Source organism: Oreochromis niloticus, unplaced genomic scaffold (assembly GCF_001858045.2).
Source record: "Oreochromis niloticus isolate F11D_XX unplaced genomic scaffold, O_niloticus_UMD_NMBU tig00001364_pilon, whole genome shotgun sequence".
NCBI classification, from domain to species: Eukaryota; Metazoa; Chordata; class Actinopteri; order Cichliformes; family Cichlidae; genus Oreochromis; species Oreochromis niloticus.
Genome location: NW_020327366.1, coordinates 182,191 through 202,736, shown reverse-complemented (window position 1 = coordinate 202,736; position 20,546 = coordinate 182,191). Strand labels below are relative to the sequence as shown.

The window sequence follows — 20,546 nt, the reverse complement described above, 5'->3', positions numbered from 1 at the left end:
TCAAAAACTCAAGTAAGGCATGAGCTTTATTTAAGTTACACTTATCTAAATGAAGCCTTCCACAGCAGAGCTTCATGTTTAAAACCAACAAAAATTGGAATAATTTTCAAGAAGCGACATTTGTGAATGAAAAATTTAGCAACTATAATTAAGTTGTTAATTCTATATTCTTTTAAATTTTCTGTAACCTGGACTGTACTTCCTACATTCCTTCGTCAGTAGCGACTGGTTGGCTGTGAATAAATAATCGTGTCCATTTCACACTGAGCAGAGGCAAAGCGTTGAATCCACACTGTGGACCAGCGTGTCTGTTAATCGCTTGCTGTGACACAAGATGATAATCATGTCTGAGTCTAGTTAGAGTAGATAGTGGCTCTGAGGATCACAGAGGTGATCAAGGGTAGAGGACATGTAACCATGACCTGCTGCATGGGCTGAGAGTCTGAGAGCTCAGCTCCTGGAGCAGGAACAGGGTGTTAAAATTAACTTCAGGATGGGACAGACTGTGTGAGCACCTGGTGGGAAGGATTCCTTTAGGTTCATTCATTGATGTGTTTTTAATGTAGCACGTTTTATTTTGGCTTTATTAAGAACAGCAGATGAAGATAAAATCATTTTTATTTGAGAAATGTCCTGAAACCATTTTGTCCCCAGTCTGGATCTGTTCTTTGTGGGGTTTCTATCAAAAACAGTTTCATGGGTCTCACAGAGCGTTTCAGACGTGTTTCAGAGACACGTTCAGCTGATTCAGGTCTCTCAGGTCTGAGACGTTTCCTGTGTCTGATCCAGCAGCATCACTTCATTCATGTCTTCAGGTCCTCCTGAGGTCACTTATTGTCAGGTGGCCATCAAACCTCAGAGGAAGGCTGGCAGGAGGACAGGTAACACAACAACCACACACATACACAGTAATGGATGTTTTCATCTACAGGCTCAGAGTTGTATTAATATCCTTCCTCTCGCTCTGACTCTGTAAACCAGTATATTACTGCTCTGATGTGGCCTCTGTAGAAAAGAGTGTCAGGCCCTTGAAGTGCACACAGGTGGGTAGGAAAACCTTTCATATCTGTGATGTAGATACATATATGAACGTTGGTACCCTGAACTTTTGAATCCACCTTCACAAAGTGCATTTTGGGTCAAATTTAAGGGCGATATTAGCATGTGATTAAAAAAAGCCTCCTTTAGATAAAAGAGACCGATCCTTTTTGCCAAACTGCTTAAAGAAGTTGTTGAAATGTTTTACACTGAGCTGATGTCATGAGTCATGATGTCAGAGCTCTGTGTGTATGTGAGCTTCCTCTGGCATGTTGAACAGGTGAGTCAGCACTTAGATCTGTGGGAGCTCTGTAAAGTGTTCACAGTGACTGTGGGTCAGTAACAGCTGCTCACTGAGTCACTGACACACACTTCAACATTGTGTGACATCCCACTGACTCACAGCTCTGCAGCAGTTTCTACTGCCGTCTGTAGAGGGCGCCAGAGGCATGGATGTGAAAAGTGTTAAAGGCAGATGACGTCTGTGAAGGTTCTCAGTCATCCAGGTCATCGTAGTCAAAAGAGCTTGCAAAGAAAAGCGTCTGGACTTCTTTAAGGCAGATGACAGTGTGCTCTGTGTGAAGCTTAGAATAACCCCGCTCTGCTTTCTAATCCAATGTTTCCTGTAAAGTCTTCTCTGTACGGACCTTTGTCTGATTTTAAAGTGTTACATGAAGAAACTTGAAGCTTTTTATGACTTTATGAATAAAACTCACCTGAAATCTTCCTGTTTTTACGAGTGCTGCATTCAGATGCTGATATTCAGCAGCTGGTGATCACAGCTCACAGCTCAGATATAACAGGACATAATCATTTAAAGTAAAAGCTGAACATACACAGTCAGAGCCAAAGACCTTTAACAAAAGCAAAATGAACACAGTAAAAATGAACATGTCACAGGAAATCTATCACGAGGTGTGTTTGAGTGTTTATGAAACACAGTTTTATGCACTAACCAGCAACCAGCAGAAGGCGTCTGTGAGCCAGTCCTGTCTGCTCCTGTTTCATTGTATTGATTCTGTTCTTCTTTCAGTCTCCTGGACAAAGGTCGTGTCCAAATTCATGGGCTGCATCCTCCTGAGGACCCGGCCTTCGTGGTCTACGTGGGCCGGGTCCTCAGAAGGTCGGGTAGGCCGGAAGTAAACGGCTGTGAAATTGGACGGTCTAGCCTTCAGATTAGTGTCACCGCTGTCTCAGTGGAGTTTAATAAACTCGACCGTCTGCTCCTTGCTATCTAAAATATAACAGGACACTGACGTAAGTTCTCGAACATCTCACACTTCTGTTTAATCAGTTTTCTGTTTGACGTTTATTCAGCTGTGTGAAAACCAAGGAGGAACCCACCCGGGGGATTAATACAGTTTTATTTTATCTAATCTGATCTAATAACTTTAATCTCAGCCAAACCGATTTACTCACGAACAAACAAAACAATGAAAAAAGCCAAACAATAACGTTTTTAGGTTGTCTAAGTGACTTACATATTACGTTTAACCTGAGTAGCGAAAGTCCGCGGTGATCTGAACATGATGTGCCGGGAGTTGTGCCGTTCTTGGCGGCTTCAGTGACCCTCGAGCTCCCAGCTACCTATCGAGCTGGTGGGTAACAGACGTCTCCGAAAACATCGAAGCACTTTTGCAAATATGTGATATCTTGATAAACCGAGCAGATATTTGATGTTTACACAGCTACTTTCTCGCCTGAAAATATGTTAAAAGTTTATTTTGTGACCGAGAAAGATTAATAAGAGTAATTTTAAAACTTAGTAGCGGCCGCCATTGTTGGAAACTGGAGTTTGGCTGGGCCGCGCTATGAATTCTGGGATATGGTAGGCCGCGAAGGACACACCCGACCCATCCTTCAAATTTGGGGAAAAGGAGGACGCATTTGTCGGCTGCATTCGGAGGAGTCTACGAATTTGGACAGCCTTCGGCGCGTCGCTGTGACGTAATCGGTCTAGAAATGCGGCCTCAGGAGGATGCAGCCCATGAATTTGGACACAACCATAGTCTAACTTATAAAGGTGACTTCAGTCTGTGTGACATGCAGTAGCGGTTTTTGATACGGGCGACAGGGGCGATTGCCCGGGGTGGCGTCATGGTGGGGGGCGGCATCACGGGCATCGGCAAAAAGTGTTTTTTACTCGTACTCATGCTTCCCTGACGTCATGCCAGCGCATATCGAGAATGTCGTAGGCACAGATTGGGTTTCTATCGCCCATTTGCTGGGAGTAAGGGCGCCCTTCGTTTGCAGGTGCGCCTGGTGCTTGCTACACAGGGAGGAGAGGGCGGGGCGGCGGGGGATTCTCTGGCTGGCTGGCGCAGCATCTAATAACCAACTCGCAAAATAAAACAAAATTAAAACAAACCAACAAACATGAAAACACCAGACATTATGATACAGACTTATAATTTGCACCGATGTCAAAATTCTATACGCGAAAAGTGAGTGCGAGAGCCCTCGGTGCTCCTGCTCGCTGCTGAAGTCAAAGTAAACTTTATTGTCATCTCCGCTACATACAGTCCAGGATATAGAGAGACGAGACGATGAGGCTCCAGTTACAGCAGAGCAAGTAATCGAACAATAAATATTTAAGAGTAAGAAAATAAATATACACTTTAGGACTCGGGGTAAAGGGATCAATAACAATTTAAAATTTATAATTTACAGTTTGATTTAAATTGTCACACACAACCTGTCGAAAGGGGAGGGGAGCCTGCTTCTTCCAAATAGAGCACTTTTCATTCACAATGTTGTAAATCCAAGCCCATTAAGTATTCATGTTTTGAATCCTGGGTGTGTGAAATCACAGAAATACATGTAACCGAGGACAAGGTAGGAGTGAACGGGACAAAGAAATAAATTGATAATTGATTTATTTATTACATTAATTAAACATACAAATGCCCCATTATCTCCAGACAGGACTTACAACACATCCTGCTGATATCCCAGCTGCACATGAGACTTACCACACTGTGCGAATATAATTACACTGCAACCCGTCACACCCCGCTTAGCGACACTGCAATCGTGAAACGCACTGCAAACAATTCAGGTCTCAGCCTAGCTGGGAATCAGCGCCATGTATGGCCTGCAATCTGGGAGACAAAGGGAAGTGGCACAAACAATTAAACAAAAAACAAAGGAGGGAGGTTAGTCCGCCCTTACACAACTCGCTCTCAATCAATAACCGCCTTTACGGCTGGACGGACTAACCAAAAGAAAATTACAAATCAATCAAAAGAACAAAAAAAGGACAGCAGAGACAGCACAGAATATTGATCAGTTTCCCTGCGCGCAGTCGATCTAGGGCTTGATCAATTCTTCTATTAAAATTGGTGGTCACACGGCAGTATACCCACTCGCACCCGAGTGAATTAATTGCCTCTGGTTTCTTCCACAGAAGAGCACTGACTTCACCCCACACACCCACTACCTTTTCACAGCTCTTTCAGCCAATCACCTGGCAGAGAGCAACAACCTGCCAGGTGACACTTGTTACAACCCTCCCCTTCAAAGGGCATCGGCGACCCGACGATGAGCTGAAAAGAGAGCACACTTAAAATTTGGCTCATTTTATAGTAGATTGTGGCAATTTAAATGGGTTTGAATGCTGTCCAGCAGTCTTCCTCATTGACCTACGAGGCCCTTGCGCCAAGCTGGCAACATCTTCATCCCCAGGTTCTAGGTCTCTAGAACAGTCCAAATGGGGCACCCCCACATGTGTGGGACTCAACGTCCCTTCTTTCAACACTGCAGTATCGCTTCCATCTCCCTGTTCTGTAAACATCTGTTCCACTTCATCAACCATACTGTTATTTGTGGCCAACATTCCAGTTAGATCATCCTGTTTTGAGATTTGTAGACCACTATCTTGATCTCTATCTAATTCCCTAATTGGAATGTTTCTCAACTCAGTTCGATGTACTTGTCGAAGTGGACCAGTGTGTCCAGCAGGAGCGACTGAATATACTACGCCATGACCAGGAGGAGGTCGCACTACTTGAAAAGGTGTGGGGTCCCAAAAATCTTGAATCTTATTGCGACCTCTTACAGAGTGGTTTCTCATATACACCAAATCGCCCTGCTCCAAATCAGGGCTAGCGCATTTAGAGGAGTTCAGATCTCTCTGAACCCTTCTCTTTTCTACCCGTTGCTGCACAACATCATATGCAGCAGCCAGGGACTTTTGGTGTTCCTGTACCCACTCTTCAAGAGTGACGTCCTCATCAATTTCACTGCCAGCACCCAGCCAAAAATCCACTGGCAAACGTGGCTCTCGCCCGAACATCAAATAATATGGAGTCATACCAGTCGACTGATGTACTGTGGTGTTATACGCATATGTGACTTGGGAGAGATGCCGGGGCCACCGGCGCTTTTGTTCAGGAGGCAGGGCACGCAGCAAGTCATGAAGTGTACGATTAAATCGTTCACATTGACCATTACCTTGCGGATGATAGGGAGTCGTCCGACTCTTCTCTATCTTATAAATCTTACACAGCTGTTGCACCAAAGCACTTTCAAAATTTTGCCCCTGATCAGAATGTATGCGACTTGGAGGCCCAAATAAATGAAACCAATGCTTCACTAAAGCTTCTGCCACTGTGCTGGCTCGCTGATCTTTCGTAGGGACAGTCTGAGTATATTTAGAAAAGATGTCAGTCATTACCAAAATATTCTCTTTACCATCGGTTGAGGGTTCAAGTACTGTAAAATCAATTGCCAAAATTTCATGAGGCCGAGATGCAGAAATACTGCCCATAAAGGTTTTAATCTTTGGCACAACAGCTTTAGAAAGAACACACCTTTCACAATCTCTGCACCATCTCTCAATATCTACATACATATGTGGCCAATAATATCTTGAGCGCACCAACTGCAGTGTACGCTCAACCCCTTGATGGCCATGCTCATCGTGGAGTAAACGAAGGACGCGGCTCTGTAAACACTGCGGCAACACAAGCTGATCAACCTCCCTCCCTCCATCAGGAGTATGGGTGCAGCGATATAACACAGACTCCCTTTGTTTCATCCGCCCCCATTGACGGACCAATTCCCTCGAACCCTTACCAAGACCATCTCTTTCCTTTGAATCGGGCAACCTGGCCACCTCCCAATACTTTAAGAAAGGGCCAATCACCGGGTCTTGTTTCTGTAACCTACAGAGATCAGAGAAAGAACAACCAGGTAACACACTTATCTCTGCCTGAACACTAGGAATCATCTCACACTGCACTCCAATATCATTAGATAACGGACCATCCGATTCCATTACAGTTCCATGTAGGCGGGACAGTGCATCTGCATTAGCATTCTGAGCCCCAGGCCGATATTTTATGGTCAAATCAAAAGCGGCCAGCTCTGATGCCCACCTCTGTTCTGTGGCACCTAGCTTTGCCGTGGACAAATGGCTTAGAGGGTTATTGTCTGTAAATACAGTGCAATGATGACCCAAAAGATACTCCCTAAACTTTTCAGTGACTGCCCACTTAAGAGCTACAAGCTCAAGCTTCATAGAACTATAATTTTTCATATTCCGCTCTGTAGGCTTTAAGCTCCGACTAGCAAAAGCTATTGGCCGCAACTTACCCTCATACTCCTGGGAGAGCACTGCCCCTAGACCGCCATAACTTGCATCTACTTCCAACGTAAATGGCTTCTGAAAATCAGCAAAAGCAAGCACTGGTGCAGAAACTAGGGCAGCCTTGAGCTGATGAAAACTTCGTTCACACTCTAAATCCCAGGAATCCAATAATGGTTTTGGGGGGGTCCTACCTTTTCTACCTGGAGGGAGGAGTGTCGAGACCAGTCTATGCAAGGGAGCAGCCATGCGTGAAAAACCAGCTATGAATCTCCTATAATAACTAGCAAATCCTAAAAAGGAACGCAGTTCTGCTAGATTGCTAGGCGTTTTCCAATCCCGCACTGCAGCTATTTTATCTGGATCAGTAGAAACTCCTTCGGCAGACACCACATGCCCTAAATACTTCACTTGCCTCTGGAAAAACTGGCACTTTGAGAGTTTCACTTTAAGCCCCTCTTTATCCAGACGAGAGAATATTTCTTCCAACCGCTCCAAATGCTGTTGCACAGAGGATGAAAAAACAATCACATCATCCAAATACAAAAGCACCGACTGATGTCTGCAATCTCCAAACAAACGCTCCATCAGGCGCTGAAATGTACTGGGTGCATTACACAAACCAAAAGGCATGCGGTTGAACTCAAACAAACCAAATGGGGTACAAAATGCAGTTTTAATCTTATCCTTCTCAGCCATTTCCACCTGATTATAACCACTAGCCAGGTCCAACGTGGAAAACCACTGAGCACCCGTCAAAGCATCCAAGGATTCTTCAATCCTTGGCAGAGGAAATGCATCCTTTCTGGTCTTGGCGTTTAACTGTCTATAATCGACACACATGCGTAAACTTCCATCCTTCTTTTGAACAAGAACTATTGGGGATGAATACGGACTACTACTTTCTCTGATGATGCGAGCTTGCAGCAGCTGTTTGATATGATCCCTTGCCAATTCATACTGAGACGGAGGGATTCGCCTGTAAGGTTGTCGCACTGGTGTTTCATCTGTCAAAGGAATTTCATGAGTGATCAATTTACTACAACCAACATCCAACTCATTCTTGGCAAACATGCCACTATACTTCTGCAATAGAACTTTTGCTTGCCGTTTCTCGCTCTCCTCCAGATTTTCAAATTCAGGCAGATCCAATTCCGCTGAATTGTCTGCCATTGTATGGCTGGAAATATAAGCTGTACAACACTGTGAATTTAAAGAGACCTGTATTTCAGAATGACCCTCTACTAGCACACTGGCCAGTTGAACTGTAGCAATCACCCGACGAGGTGTCAACCAGACATCAGCTTTACCCACATTAGTAACTGGAACAAAAGCCTCCCCTCCTTCTCCCTTTACCAATGAAGGAGACACCAATAAGCCTTCCGGAAGAAAACCATCATCAGGCCCTAGGGGTTCAATCAAAAGGTCAATGGGTGTATTCACAGGCATCTTTGGACAGGTAACAGGAACATAACTTTGCGTTCCAGCTGGAACACAGAAAGACTTCTTACCCTGTACTCTAACACGATGGGGTTCGGGAGAATTTGCCATGGCCTCCATCATTTGGCAGTATCTCAGCGCTCTTCTCCACCCACGAGGCGCAGTCTTCAAAACTGGAGCCTCCCAGAGGTCAGAACCATATTGTTTACACAATTCAGAGTACAGAGGGTTCAATACATTCATTCCTAACACACCAGGTACAGATGTCTTTTTCTGTGCCATGTGGCTATCTGTTGGATCTCCCACAATCAGCACCCCTCGACGAGGTAGGTGAATTCCCAGGATTGTAACATCCAACTCAATATACCCAGAATAAGGAATTTGTAAGCCATTAGCTGCTTTAAGCCCCAACCAACCACAGTCTTTGAGCTTTTCGTCACTGAGATGAGAAAAGTTATTTCTAAAAGAGCTTTCTGTGATTGTTGTGACCATGGACCCTGTGTCCAGCAAACATGAAATAATAACCCCACCCAAATCAACCTCCCCTTCCAAGCATTCACCAACTAGATGGCTGAGTTCTACATTATTGGAGCCTTGCAACCCTCCCACCAGTGTGTGGCTCTGTGCACTGGTGGGTACTAGTTTTCCGCCGCCCTAGTAGTTAGGCCATCAGCCCTAGCTGCTCTTTCATGCTGATTTCCATCAGAATTGGGTAATGTCGGACAAAAACGGGCAATATGTCCAACTTGCTCACACCTAAAACAAATGGGTTTACCATTCACCGTTCTTCTACGTCGAGAAGTGTGATTGTTGGAAACAGCCACCTCCTGTGGGTTTAATGCCTTAATGACCAACTCTAATTGTGTCTGTTGGGCTTTAAAAAGGGACACCAACTCAGCATATTCTGATGTTCTGGAATCTACAGTTTCACAGGAAGCTTGCATATCTCCAGAAACTGAAATAGACTGATTATATCTAGACCTAAAAGGCTGATTCTCATACTGTGCCATCCACCTGGTCGCTTCAGCTCTCGCCTCACGAATCGTCCACTGTGGATTGGCATTAATTAAATCTCTCAGCCTGATCCTCAATGTCTGATCTCTAACACCATCACAAAATTGATCACGCAGATCTTTTGAAGCTTTTCTTGCGGCTTCCTCATCCGTTTTAATAATCTGGTCCATTAAGGCCATCAAAGAATGAGAAAAGTCAATTAGAGACTCACCTTCTAATTGTTTACGATTGAAAAATCTGCGTTGCAAAGAAATGTGGGAATTTAAGCAGCTGTAAGTCTCTTTCAGTGTATCAAAAATTTTCTCAACATTTTCTTTCTGTTCTTTTGGTAAAAACTTTATCTCAGTGCGTGCAGTACCCTCTAAATGGTTAAAAATGATTTGAGCTTGCTCTTTTTCAGTTCTGCCTCTCGTGCGCACAAAGTCTCTCATTTGTTCAATCCACTCATCTAGAGTCAGTGAGCCCATATTGTCCAACTTCCCTGAAAATGTTGGCAACTTTCTATCCTGTTGTACATATACCACAGGATTGGGTCTCACAGTCTCTGATTCGCTTCCTGTAGCTCCTGTTGACGTGGAGGGCCTCTCTGTACCCACAGATGCTGTTTTCAAGTCTCTAAGTTCATTCTCCAACTCCTGTATACGTTGGGCCATTGTTTGTTGCTCGCTTCCCTCCATGATGGCGATCGAGACCTGGCTGCTCCTTCACTCCAATCTTACAAACCTGTCTCTGTGAAAACCAAGGAGGAACCCACCCGGGGGATTAATACAGTTTTATTTTATCTAATCTGATCTAATAACTTTAATCTCAGCCAAACCGATTTACTCACGAACAAACAAAACAATGAAAAAAGCCAAACAATAACGTTTTTAGGTTGTCTAAGTGACTTACATATTACGTTTAACCTGAGTATCGAAAGTCCGCGGTGATCTGAACATGATGTGCCGGGAGTTGTGCCGTTCTTGGCGGCTTCAGTGACCCTCGAGCTCCCAGCTACCTATCGAGCTGGTGGGTAACAGACGTCTCCGAAAACATCGAAGCACTTTTGCAAATATGTGATATCTTGATAAACCGAGCAGATATTTGATGTTTACACAGCTACTTTCTCGCCTGAAAATATGTTAAAAGTTTATTTTGTGACCGAGAAAGATTAATAAGAGTAATTTTAAAACTTAGTAGCGGCCGCCATTGTTGGAAACTGGAGTTTGGCTGGGCCGCGCTATGAATTCTGGGATATGGTAGGCCGCGAAGGACACACCCGACCCATCCTTCAAATTTGGGGAAAAGGAGGACGCATTTGTCGGCTGCATTCGGAGGAGTCTACGAATTTGGACAGCCTTCGGCGCGTCGCTGTGACGTAATCGGTCTAGAAATGCGGCCTCAGGAGGATGCAGCCCATGAATTTGGACACAACCATAGTCTAACTTATAAAGGTGACTTCAGTCTGTGTGACATGCAGTAGCGGTTTTTGATACGGGCGACAGGGGCGATTGCCCGGGGTGGCGTCATGGTGGGGGGCGGCATCACGGGCATCGGCAAAAAGTGTTTTTTACTCGTACTCATGCTTCCCTGACGTCATGCCAGCGCATATCGAGAATGTCGTAGGCACAGATTGGGTTTCTATCGCCCATTTGCTGGGAGTAAGGGCGCCCTTCGTTTGCAGGTGCGCCTGGTGCTTGCTACACAGGGAGGAGAGGGCGGGGCGGCGGGGGATTCTCTGGCTGGCTGGCGCAGCATCTAATAACCAACTCGCAAAATAAAACAAAATTAAAACAAACCAACAAACATGAAAACACCAGACATTATGATACAGACTTATAATTTGCACCGATGTCAAAATTCTATACGCGAAAAGTGAGTGCGAGAGCCCTCGGTGCTCCTGCTCGCTGCTGAAGTCAAAGTAAACTTTATTGTCATCTCCGCTACATACAGTCCAGTATATAGAGAGACGAGACGATGAGGCTCCAGTTACAGCAGAGCAAGTAATCGAACAATAAATATTTAAGAGTAAGAAAATAAATATACACTTTAGGACTCGGGGTAAAGGGATCAATAACAATTTAAAATTTATAATTTACAGTTTGATTTAAATTGTCACACACAACCTGTCGAAAGGGGAGGGGAGCCTGCTTCTTCCAAATAGAGCACTTTTCATTCACAATGTTGTAAATCCAAGCCCATTAAGTATTCATGTTTTGAATCCTGGGTGTGTGAAATCACAGAAATACATGTAACCGAGGACAAGGTAGGAGTGAACGGGACAAAGAAATAAATTGATAATTGATTTATTTATTACATTAATTAAACATACAAATGCCCCATTATCTCCAGACAGGACTTACAACACATCCTGCTGATATCCCAGCTGCACATGAGACTTACCACACTGTGCGAATATAATTACACTGCAACCCGTCACACCCCGCTTAGCGACACTGCAATCGTGAAACGCACTGCAAACAATTCAGGTCTCAGCCTAGCTGGGAATCAGCGCCATGTATGGCCTGCAATCTGGGAGACAAAGGGAAGTGGCACAAACAATTAAACAAAAAACAAAGGAGGGAGGTTAGTCCGCCCTTACACAACTCGCTCTCAATCAATAACCGCCTTTACGGCTGGACGGACTAACCAAAAGAAAATTACAAATCAATCAAAAGAACAAAAAAAGGACAGCAGAGACAGCACAGAATATTGATCAGTTTCCCTGCGCGCAGTCGATCTAGGGCTTGATCAATTCTTCTATTAAAATTGGTGGTCACACGGCAGTATACCCACTCGCACCCGAGTGAATTAATTGCCTCTGGTTTCTTCCACAGAAGAGCACTGACTTCACCCCACACACCCACTACCTTTTCACAGCTCTTTCAGCCAATCACCTGGCAGAGAGCAACAACCTGCCAGGTGACACTTGTTACATACACCTTAGACAAAGTGAATCTGTGAACTAAGGTGTAGGTCTGTTAGGTTATGTTGTGGTGATCCTCGGGTTGGGAGTATTGTGTGCACTGGGGATGATCTGATATCGTCGTGTTGGTGTTGTTCCCAGATCATCATGAAAATGTTGTTCCAGGTTCAACATTGCAAGTGACCAATCACATTGTTGTGAAGCGCTTTGGGTGCCCTGAAAAGCGCTAATATAAATCCAATCCATTATTATTATTATTATTCTTTTGCGCGCCAAGCAATTTGTGCATTTATGAAATTCCAATGTTGCAAGGACAATATCAATTCTTCTTACCGTTTATTAAAGGGTTAGGGTCCGTTGATCGGCGGACAGAGGCGGTTTCTTGCAGCTTAAGTACAGTTTCTTGTTTTACCGCATTTTTTCCCGAAGTCGCAAAAGTATGACATCTTAACATCAATGTGCCCTCTAAGCTGCGCACGTGCGCAATTGCGCACTGCTGGCACGGTCTCCGCACACAGAAAATCTGTGTTGCGCACAAAAAAAAAAAAAAATCTAACCTGAATTGAAATTAAAATTAATACTTTAACAATTCTGTTTTGCAGTGTTAGTCAGTGAGTGACTGGCTGCTCCCATATGGGATTAGAACGATGCCACCTTATCCCATAGTCCAGCCAATGATGCGATTTACATTCGTATATACGCAGCTAATCAGCGTCGTTGACAGGCTATGACAGCGTCCTTATGTGCCGACACCGGTGTTTTAGCTAGCAAAGCGGCGTGGCTGATGTGCAGTGAAGCCACGTTAATGACAACGTGTACAACCATTGGAGATGTGAGCAGGACAGACGGAACAATTGACGGGAAAAGTGTGGACTTTATACCAGTTTTTAAATTGTGTTGATAGGACACGTAAAACCAGAGTTATGATAAAAATATCTGCAATGTTTGGTTTTCTTCCTGAATACTATCGTTGTTTATATTTACTGCGGGAAGAAACGGTAAAAACGGCGTTTTATAAGAAAAAGGCTCGAAAGCCTGTGAGCAAAAACAAACTCCACCCCCTTTCCTATTCGTCCAAAAATGTACCGTGTCGACCAATCAAAAAATGATATGGCAACGTGGCATCTAGTTGATAATAAACGGGGGGAAGTTTTAGGAGTGACGGCGGTGCTTTGAGACGTGAGAGATTTGAGACGTTTAGAGCAAATCTTGTGTAGTTAGTGTGTAGTGTAGTCAATAGTTTTGTTGTGTGTGTCAGAACAATGAGGCGACTGCTGAATGTTACAGGTGTTACAGGAGTGATACATCTCCTGCTGTCAGGCCTGCAGGTATCAGGCTGTTGTTCTCCTTTATCTCATAGTGGACAGAAATTATTTTTTGGAGTGGCACAAATAATTTGTGTGACATCAGATTTGATGCAGAACAGCTGATTGTTCTGTAAATAGTTTGAAATGTTTATATAAAAACACCTTGGCTGCATTAAAAAAAATAGCTGCATAAAAACTTGTTTGCCAAACTGAGTTACTTTTTTAAAGAAGTAACTATATAATTAATTGCCCAACATTGGTCATTATATACGGTATTTTGCAGACAGAGAGTTACAGACTCTCTCAGAAAACAGACTCACAATACAAGTCAGAGCTTTTTTTAAAAATGAAAGAAAGTTGTGTTTTCAAAATTGGAGTTCAAGTTATTTTTACTTCCAATAGTGTTGACATACTACACAGGTCATGAACAAGATTTTTTTTACATTTTCATTGTAAGTGGGCTAAAGCAGTTAATTAAAAGTAGTCTAACATAAATGTGAATGCTGTAATTTGATTATTTTAATAAACCATGTAACTTGGATGGATTAGATGCTGGTGTGACCACAGTGCACACGTCTGATGTTGCTCACAGTGGTCCAAAGGATCGCTCAGGGAGTTTGTGTGTTCGTTCAGACACATGAAACATTAGAGGGAACATTGCTTAACATTCTGATTGGTCAATGTCGATCCTGAAGTGGAGGAGAAACGAGCAAAAGATACAGGTAAGCAGATGTGTCATTGGATAATGGCAGGTCATCCTGAAACAATCAGAATCAGAATACTTTATTAATCCCTAAGGAAATAATGTGGGTTACAGTTGCTCTAAAAAAATGGTAAAAATAGCAACAGTAACAAACTAAACTCCAAACAATACATTATGTTACAGATTTTAATATTAATTAGTCATTGTCAGTTGTTGATTTGTCCTGTTCTCATTGTATGACGAATTATGATGGCTGTTTGGTAGCCGTTTGCATACTATGCATACTCTCTCTCTCTCTTCATATGTGTGTGTTTGTTTCTCTGGTGAGATTCAATATGTTAATGTACAATCCTTAATGTTTTACGTTTATGTGTGTGTGTGTGTGGGTGCCAGAGGGAGTGTTCGCCCGGTGCGCCAAACAGGCTAGGACCGCCACTGGTGACATGGACACCAACACCTGTGCTGTCCTTTTTAAAAATAAGATACAAGATGGACGCTGTCATTACTGTGAAACTGATTCATGTTTTTCCCAGCAACAAACCACACATGACCAAACATGTCCGACTCCTGCAGAAGAACCTCAGGCTGTGTCCCAATTCAGGGTCTGCACGCTTGAAGTACGCATTTTAAGTGCGATTACGTCACCGCCACGCGACGACGGCTGTCACAATTCAAAGTGCACTTCAAATGCATACTCCAAATGCGCCGTCGATTTCCCCAAATATCAAGCGTGGTCCGGTGCACGCTTCGTGGTCCCATATATCCCACAATTCATAGCGCGGCGGTGGGTGTGGATAATTTTGCCGCAAAATACGGCAGAAGGGAGCGGCCGAAGAGTGAACTGTCAAAAGTAAGTACTGAATATTATGTCACTTATTTATGTGCGAATGTTTAAGAACATTAAAACATTACTGTTGGCAAAGTTATGTGACATTAGCGATGTTTGTACTTTCAGCGGTAACTTGGTTTTAAAGCCTCTACTTCTAAATATATATATAGTACCTTAATTATATATATATACCATAATAATCTGACAATGCATATAATATTGGCCATATTATATTTACATTACCACAGTGAGATGATTTTAGTCTCATGAACAACATGAGCTAATTGTTATTTACTAACTAATATTGAAATGACTGTTCAGTACAGAAATTTTTACAGTCCCGTGGTCTCAGCCTCAGATACTCAACTAATCAAAGTGATGTCATGACAAGAATGAAGGACCGACAGAACATTTTTTCTCCTTCATTTCTGTCACACACTGCTGTATGACACGTTTCTCGCAGTTAATATCATGGTTGCTAGGCAACCTGAACAGCGCAACAAGTGCTAGACCGTCCCATTTCACAAGCCTCTCACTTCCGCACTTCCCGTACTTATAGTACGCACCGTCCGTAGTACACGTAGGCTGTGTCCCAATTCAGGGTATGCACGCTTGAAGTACGCATTTCAAGTGCGAATACGTCACCGCCACGCAACGACGGCTGTCCCAATTCAAAGTGTACTTCAAATGCATACTCCAAATGCGCCGTCGATTTCCCCAAATATCAAGCGTGGTCCGGTGCACGCTTCGTGGCCCTATATATCCCACAATCCATAGCGCGGCGGTGGGTGTGGATAATTTTGCCGCAAAATACGGCAGAAGGGAGCGGCCGAAAGAGTGAACTGTCAAAAGTAAGTACTGAATATTATGTCACTTATTTATGTGCGAACGTTTAATAACGAAGAACATTAAAACATTACTGTTGGCCACATGTCGGCAAAGTTATGTGATATGAGTGATGTTTGTGTGTGTGTGTGTGTGTGTGTGTGTGTGTGTGTATATATATATATATATATATATATATATATATATATATATATAAGTTGAGAGCTCTGCCCACCTAAGGTAAGTCTTCTGACTTATCCCACTTTATTGAACGGTAGCCGCTAAAAGAGTAGTTACTGTCGCTGCCCTTTTTTTCCTCTTTTTTTTTTTATAGCGCGCTGGAGCGGAGAACACGGACAGGAAGGCGAGGACGCCGCCGGGTTTCCCCCTTCTGCACCGCTTGCCTGGATTGTAAATGTTTAGTGACTTTTATACTGTGGCGGACGCCACTGGATTGTTAATGTTGTGTTTTATTGATTTCTATTGTGTTGTTCCCTGGCCAGGGTTGTTTTAATTCATTTTACACTTTTAACTGTTTAAATATAATAAATTATATTTTAGTCATACAGTTTTTAATTCGTTTGCATTTCCTTGGCTGCTCCACTGCTCTGTCCATTTTGAGATGTGTTTCCCTCCTTTAATAACACTGTGCAAAAATCACCTTCGCTTTGTTACAAATACATGTAATATTGGCCATATAATATTTACATTACCACAGTGAGATGACTTTAGTCTCATGAACAACATTAGCTAATTGTTATTTACTAACTAATCTTGCAATGACTGTTCAGTACAGAAATGAAGCCCAACTATCATGTTTCACAGTCCTGTGGTCTCAGCCTCAGATACTCAACTGATCAAGGTGTCATGTCAAAAATGAATGACCAACAAAACATTTTTTCTCCTTCATTTCTGCTGTATGTAAAGTTTCTAGCGGTTAGTATCATGGTTGCTAGGCAACCTGAGCAGCACGACGGAGGCTAGACCGTCCCATTTCACAAGCCTCTCACTTCCGCACTTCTCGTACTTATAGTACGCACCGTCCGTAGTACGCGTAGTGTGCGTACTTCAAGCGTGCATACCCTGAATTGGGACACAGCCTCAGTCTGCTGTGGAAAAAGGAAATCCAGGTGAGTTTCTCCTGATCACCTGAGGCCGTCATTACTGTGTGAACCCACACACCACTCCTCACTCCTCCCACCCGCTGCACACAGTCACTGAGTACAGACCAGCTGATTGCTGTAAAGGGAGAGGCAGGAAGAGGCGGAGCAAAGACGAGAAGTTCATCGTCATTTTGCAGAAGTGACAGTGTGAGAGAGCAGCAGCAGAGCTGCAGTCGAGTCCTGTTTGTCTCTAAAAGAAGATTCACTGGAGTCCATCAGGTTTCTCTCAGCAACAGTGGTGAGTGCAGCTGATCACACTTCCTGTTTCTACACAAATCTTCACTCTGTTCACTTCATCAGGGCTCTAGAGTGCCACCTCATTTCTCCATGGAGCGACTTAGGCTGCGTCCACACTACACCGGATAGATTTGAAAACAGCGCTCCGCGTCCACAGTAGCGTTTTCAGTCATTTTCACAGAGTTGTGCGTCCACGTTGTCACGGCCGAAAACGCTTACGTTCCAGTCCTGCGCATGCGTGAAACGCAAGAAGATTCGACTGTCTCATTTCTGTCTGACGTTTATTTACTTTCCGGCTCTTTGAATCGTCGCGGCAAAAGGTGGAGGAAAAGCACCGAGTTTTTTAAATGGACTAACAATGAGGTGGAGTTGTTGCTGCAAGTAACACAAAAGTACAAAGTTGCATAAGCGAGTGAGAGTTAAAGAATTTGAAGAAAAGCAATTTGGAGCATGTACAGACTGATATTAATCTTTAATAGGACTGTCAAAACTGCTGCTGTATAATACCCTCCACTATCTTTGTTTAACTGGTCACATGACTGCATCACATGACTAACATGCATCATCGTTTTAGAAAGTCCCTGTTTTCACTGTTCACACTGTGACACAAACGTCTCCAAATGTTTCGTTTTCAAAATGTTTTCCTTGGAGAAAACGCCGTCTCAGTGTGGACGAGAGGCCAAAATGGAGAGAAAACAGTGCTTTTTCAAACCAAAACACATTAGTGTGGAGAAGGCAGGGCCTCTCTGATTGGCCGTGGTCCAGATGTTCCTACGTGTGTACGTTTGAAAGTGCAGGTTGTGAGCAGCCTGATAGGAGTGGATGTAGCTGTGGGTAATGAGAAAAGATGAAAAGAACGACTGATAACTTTTTCGTTAAGGCCAGTGATCTGACACGGAGCCATCAACCTCTCAGTGTCTAACAGTCGAAGAAGCTATTGAAGAATCTTGTTCTGTGTGTGATGCTGCTGTCCGCTCTGTTGTGTCTGAGATTGTATGTACAGCTTTGTATGTGCAGGTCCATGGAGGCAAGTTTTGTTCCTATAATCCTCTCTGCAGACTTCATGACTCTTTGCAGAGCCTTCCTCTCTGTCTGTGTAGTGTTTCCATACCAGACAGTGATGCCTGCGGTGAGGATGCTCTCTATCAGTCCTCTGTAGGCCTGGGTGAGAGGGTGGTGGTTCATGCCAGCTTTCCTGAGCAGCCTAATGAAATAAAGCCTTTGCTGGGCTTTTTTCACAGTTGCTGTAGTGTTGAGAGTCCAGCTCAGGTCTGATGTAACCTGCAGTCCCAGTAATCTGTGGCTGTTTGCCGTGTCCACCTCCGTCCCTTTGACCATAAGAGGCTGCAGGCGAGGGGGTTCTTCCAAAAGTCCAGCATTAATTCCTTGGTCTTGTCTGTATTGAGGATGAGATGAAGAAGCTTCTGTGATGAGAAGAAACTCAAAGAAGTCCAGACACTTTTCTTTCCAAGCTCCTCAGACTACTGATACTTGTTTCTCTCTTTTTAAAAATGAAATTTAAAGTGAATTTTGAATCAAATGTTTCTTTTCTTTCTCCCTCAGAGTGCAGACATGTCTGCTGCCAGCAATCTGCGATCTGAAGATCAGTTTCTGTGCTCCATCTGTCTGGATGTGTTCACTGATCCAGTCTCTACACCATGTGGACACAACTTCTGCAAAACCTGCATCAGTGAGCACTGGGACATGAATCAGAGCTGTCAGTGTCCCATGTGTAAAGAGACTTTCTACACTAGACCTCAACTGAGGGTCGACACCTTCATCTCTGAGATGGTTGCTCAGTTCAGACGTGAAGCTCAGCAGAAAGCCAGCAGCAGCAGCTCAGAGCAACAAGCTGCCAAACCAGGAGAAGTTCCCTGTGACGTCTGCACTGGAACCAGACTGAAGGCCCTGAAGTCCTGCCTGGTGTGTCAGACCTCCTACTGTCAGACTCACCTGGAGCCTCATCTGACAGTGAAAGGTCTGAAAAGACATCAGCTGATTGATGCTGTGGAGAACCTGGAAGACAGGATGTGTACGAAGCACGATAAACTCCTGGAGCTGTTCTGTAAGACCGACCAGACATGTGTCTGTATGCTCTGCTCTGTTTTAGACCACAAGAACCACGAGTTTGTTCCTCTGAGAGAAGAATATGAAGGAAAGAAGGCAGAGCTGGAGAAGACAGAGGCTGAGATTCACCAGATGATCCAGAAGAGACGACTGAAGATTCAGGAGATCACAGAGTCGGTGAAGATGAGTAAAGATGCTGCAGACAGACAGAAAGCAGAAGGTGTTCAGGTCTTCACTGCTCTGATGGAGTCTGTTGAGAGACGCCTGAAGGAGCTCATGAAGGAGATCGAAGACAAACAGGAAACTACAGAGAAACAGGCTGAAGGTCTCATCAAAGATCTGGAACAGGAAATCTCTGAGCTGATGGAGAGAAGCTCTGAGGTGGAGCAGCTCTCACGCTCTGAAGACCACCTCCACCTCCTCCAAAGCTTCTCCTCCCTGAAAGCTGCTATACCCAGCAAGGACTGGACAGAGGTCAGAGTTCATCCACCATCATATGAGGGGACTGTGGGGAGAGCTGTGGATCAGCTGGAGGAGACAGTCTGGAAACTCATGAAGAAGAAGCTGTTTGAGGCTGAGCTGCAGAGGGTGCAGCAGTATGAGGTGGATGTGACTCTGGATCCTGATACAGCAAATCCTAAACTCATCCTGTCTGATGATAGAAAACAAGTTTATCATAGTGATGTGAGGAAGAATCTGCCAGACAACCCAGAGAGATTTTCTTACTATGGTATGGTTTTAGGAGAGCAGAGTTTCTCTTCAGGCAGATTTTACTTTGAGGTTCAGGTTAAAGGAAAGACTGCCTGGACTTTAGGAGTGGCCACAGAGTCGATCAACAGGAAGGGAGAAATCACACTGAGTCCTGAGGATGGTTTCTGGACTGTGATGCTGAGAAATGGAAATGAGTACAGTGCTTGTGCTGACTCTCCAGTTGATCTCTGTCTTCATCCTGGTCCTGAGAAGGTGGGGGTGTTTGTGGATTATGAGGAGGGTCTGGTCTCCTTTTATGATGTAGGTGCTGCAGCTCTGATCTACTCCTTTACTGGCTGCTCCTTCACTCACAAACTCCACCCATACTTCGGTCCCAGTTTGAATCAGGGTGGTAAAAACTCTGCACCTCTGATCATCTGCCCTGTCAATCAAACTGAGTCGATCAACGACTGATTTTATTTGATGAACTGATTGATTTTTCTTGAAGGGACCAAATGAAAATGTTGAGTGTAAATCCTCTACAGTCTCCATGTTTCTATAGAATCTGATCATCAGGACTCTGATTCACACTTTGATTCTCATGCAGTTTGATTTGAACAGAAGAAAAGTTGAATCAGGAAATGTTCCCACTGATGGAGACTCGAGCTGAAGAGCAAATATCAGAGAATAAATGTCCAAAAGCTTCATTTACAATAAAGTTTGTTCAATGCTTTGAGTGAA

At 43.9% G+C, this 20,546-nt stretch overlaps 1 protein-coding gene across 1 annotated transcript; it reads left to right on the top strand.

Moving 5' to 3' along the window:
- Positions 1-16,897: 16,897 nt before the first annotated feature.
- On the top strand, positions 16,898-20,546 carry LOC100708051 (E3 ubiquitin-protein ligase TRIM39-like). The gene is made up of 2 exons (XM_019355126.2): positions 16,898-17,049; positions 18,612-20,546. The coding sequence occupies exon 2, from the start codon at positions 18,621-18,623 to the stop codon at positions 20,277-20,279; it is 1,659 nt and encodes a 552-aa protein (XP_019210671.1). The 5' UTR covers positions 16,898-17,049; positions 18,612-18,620; the 3' UTR covers positions 20,280-20,546.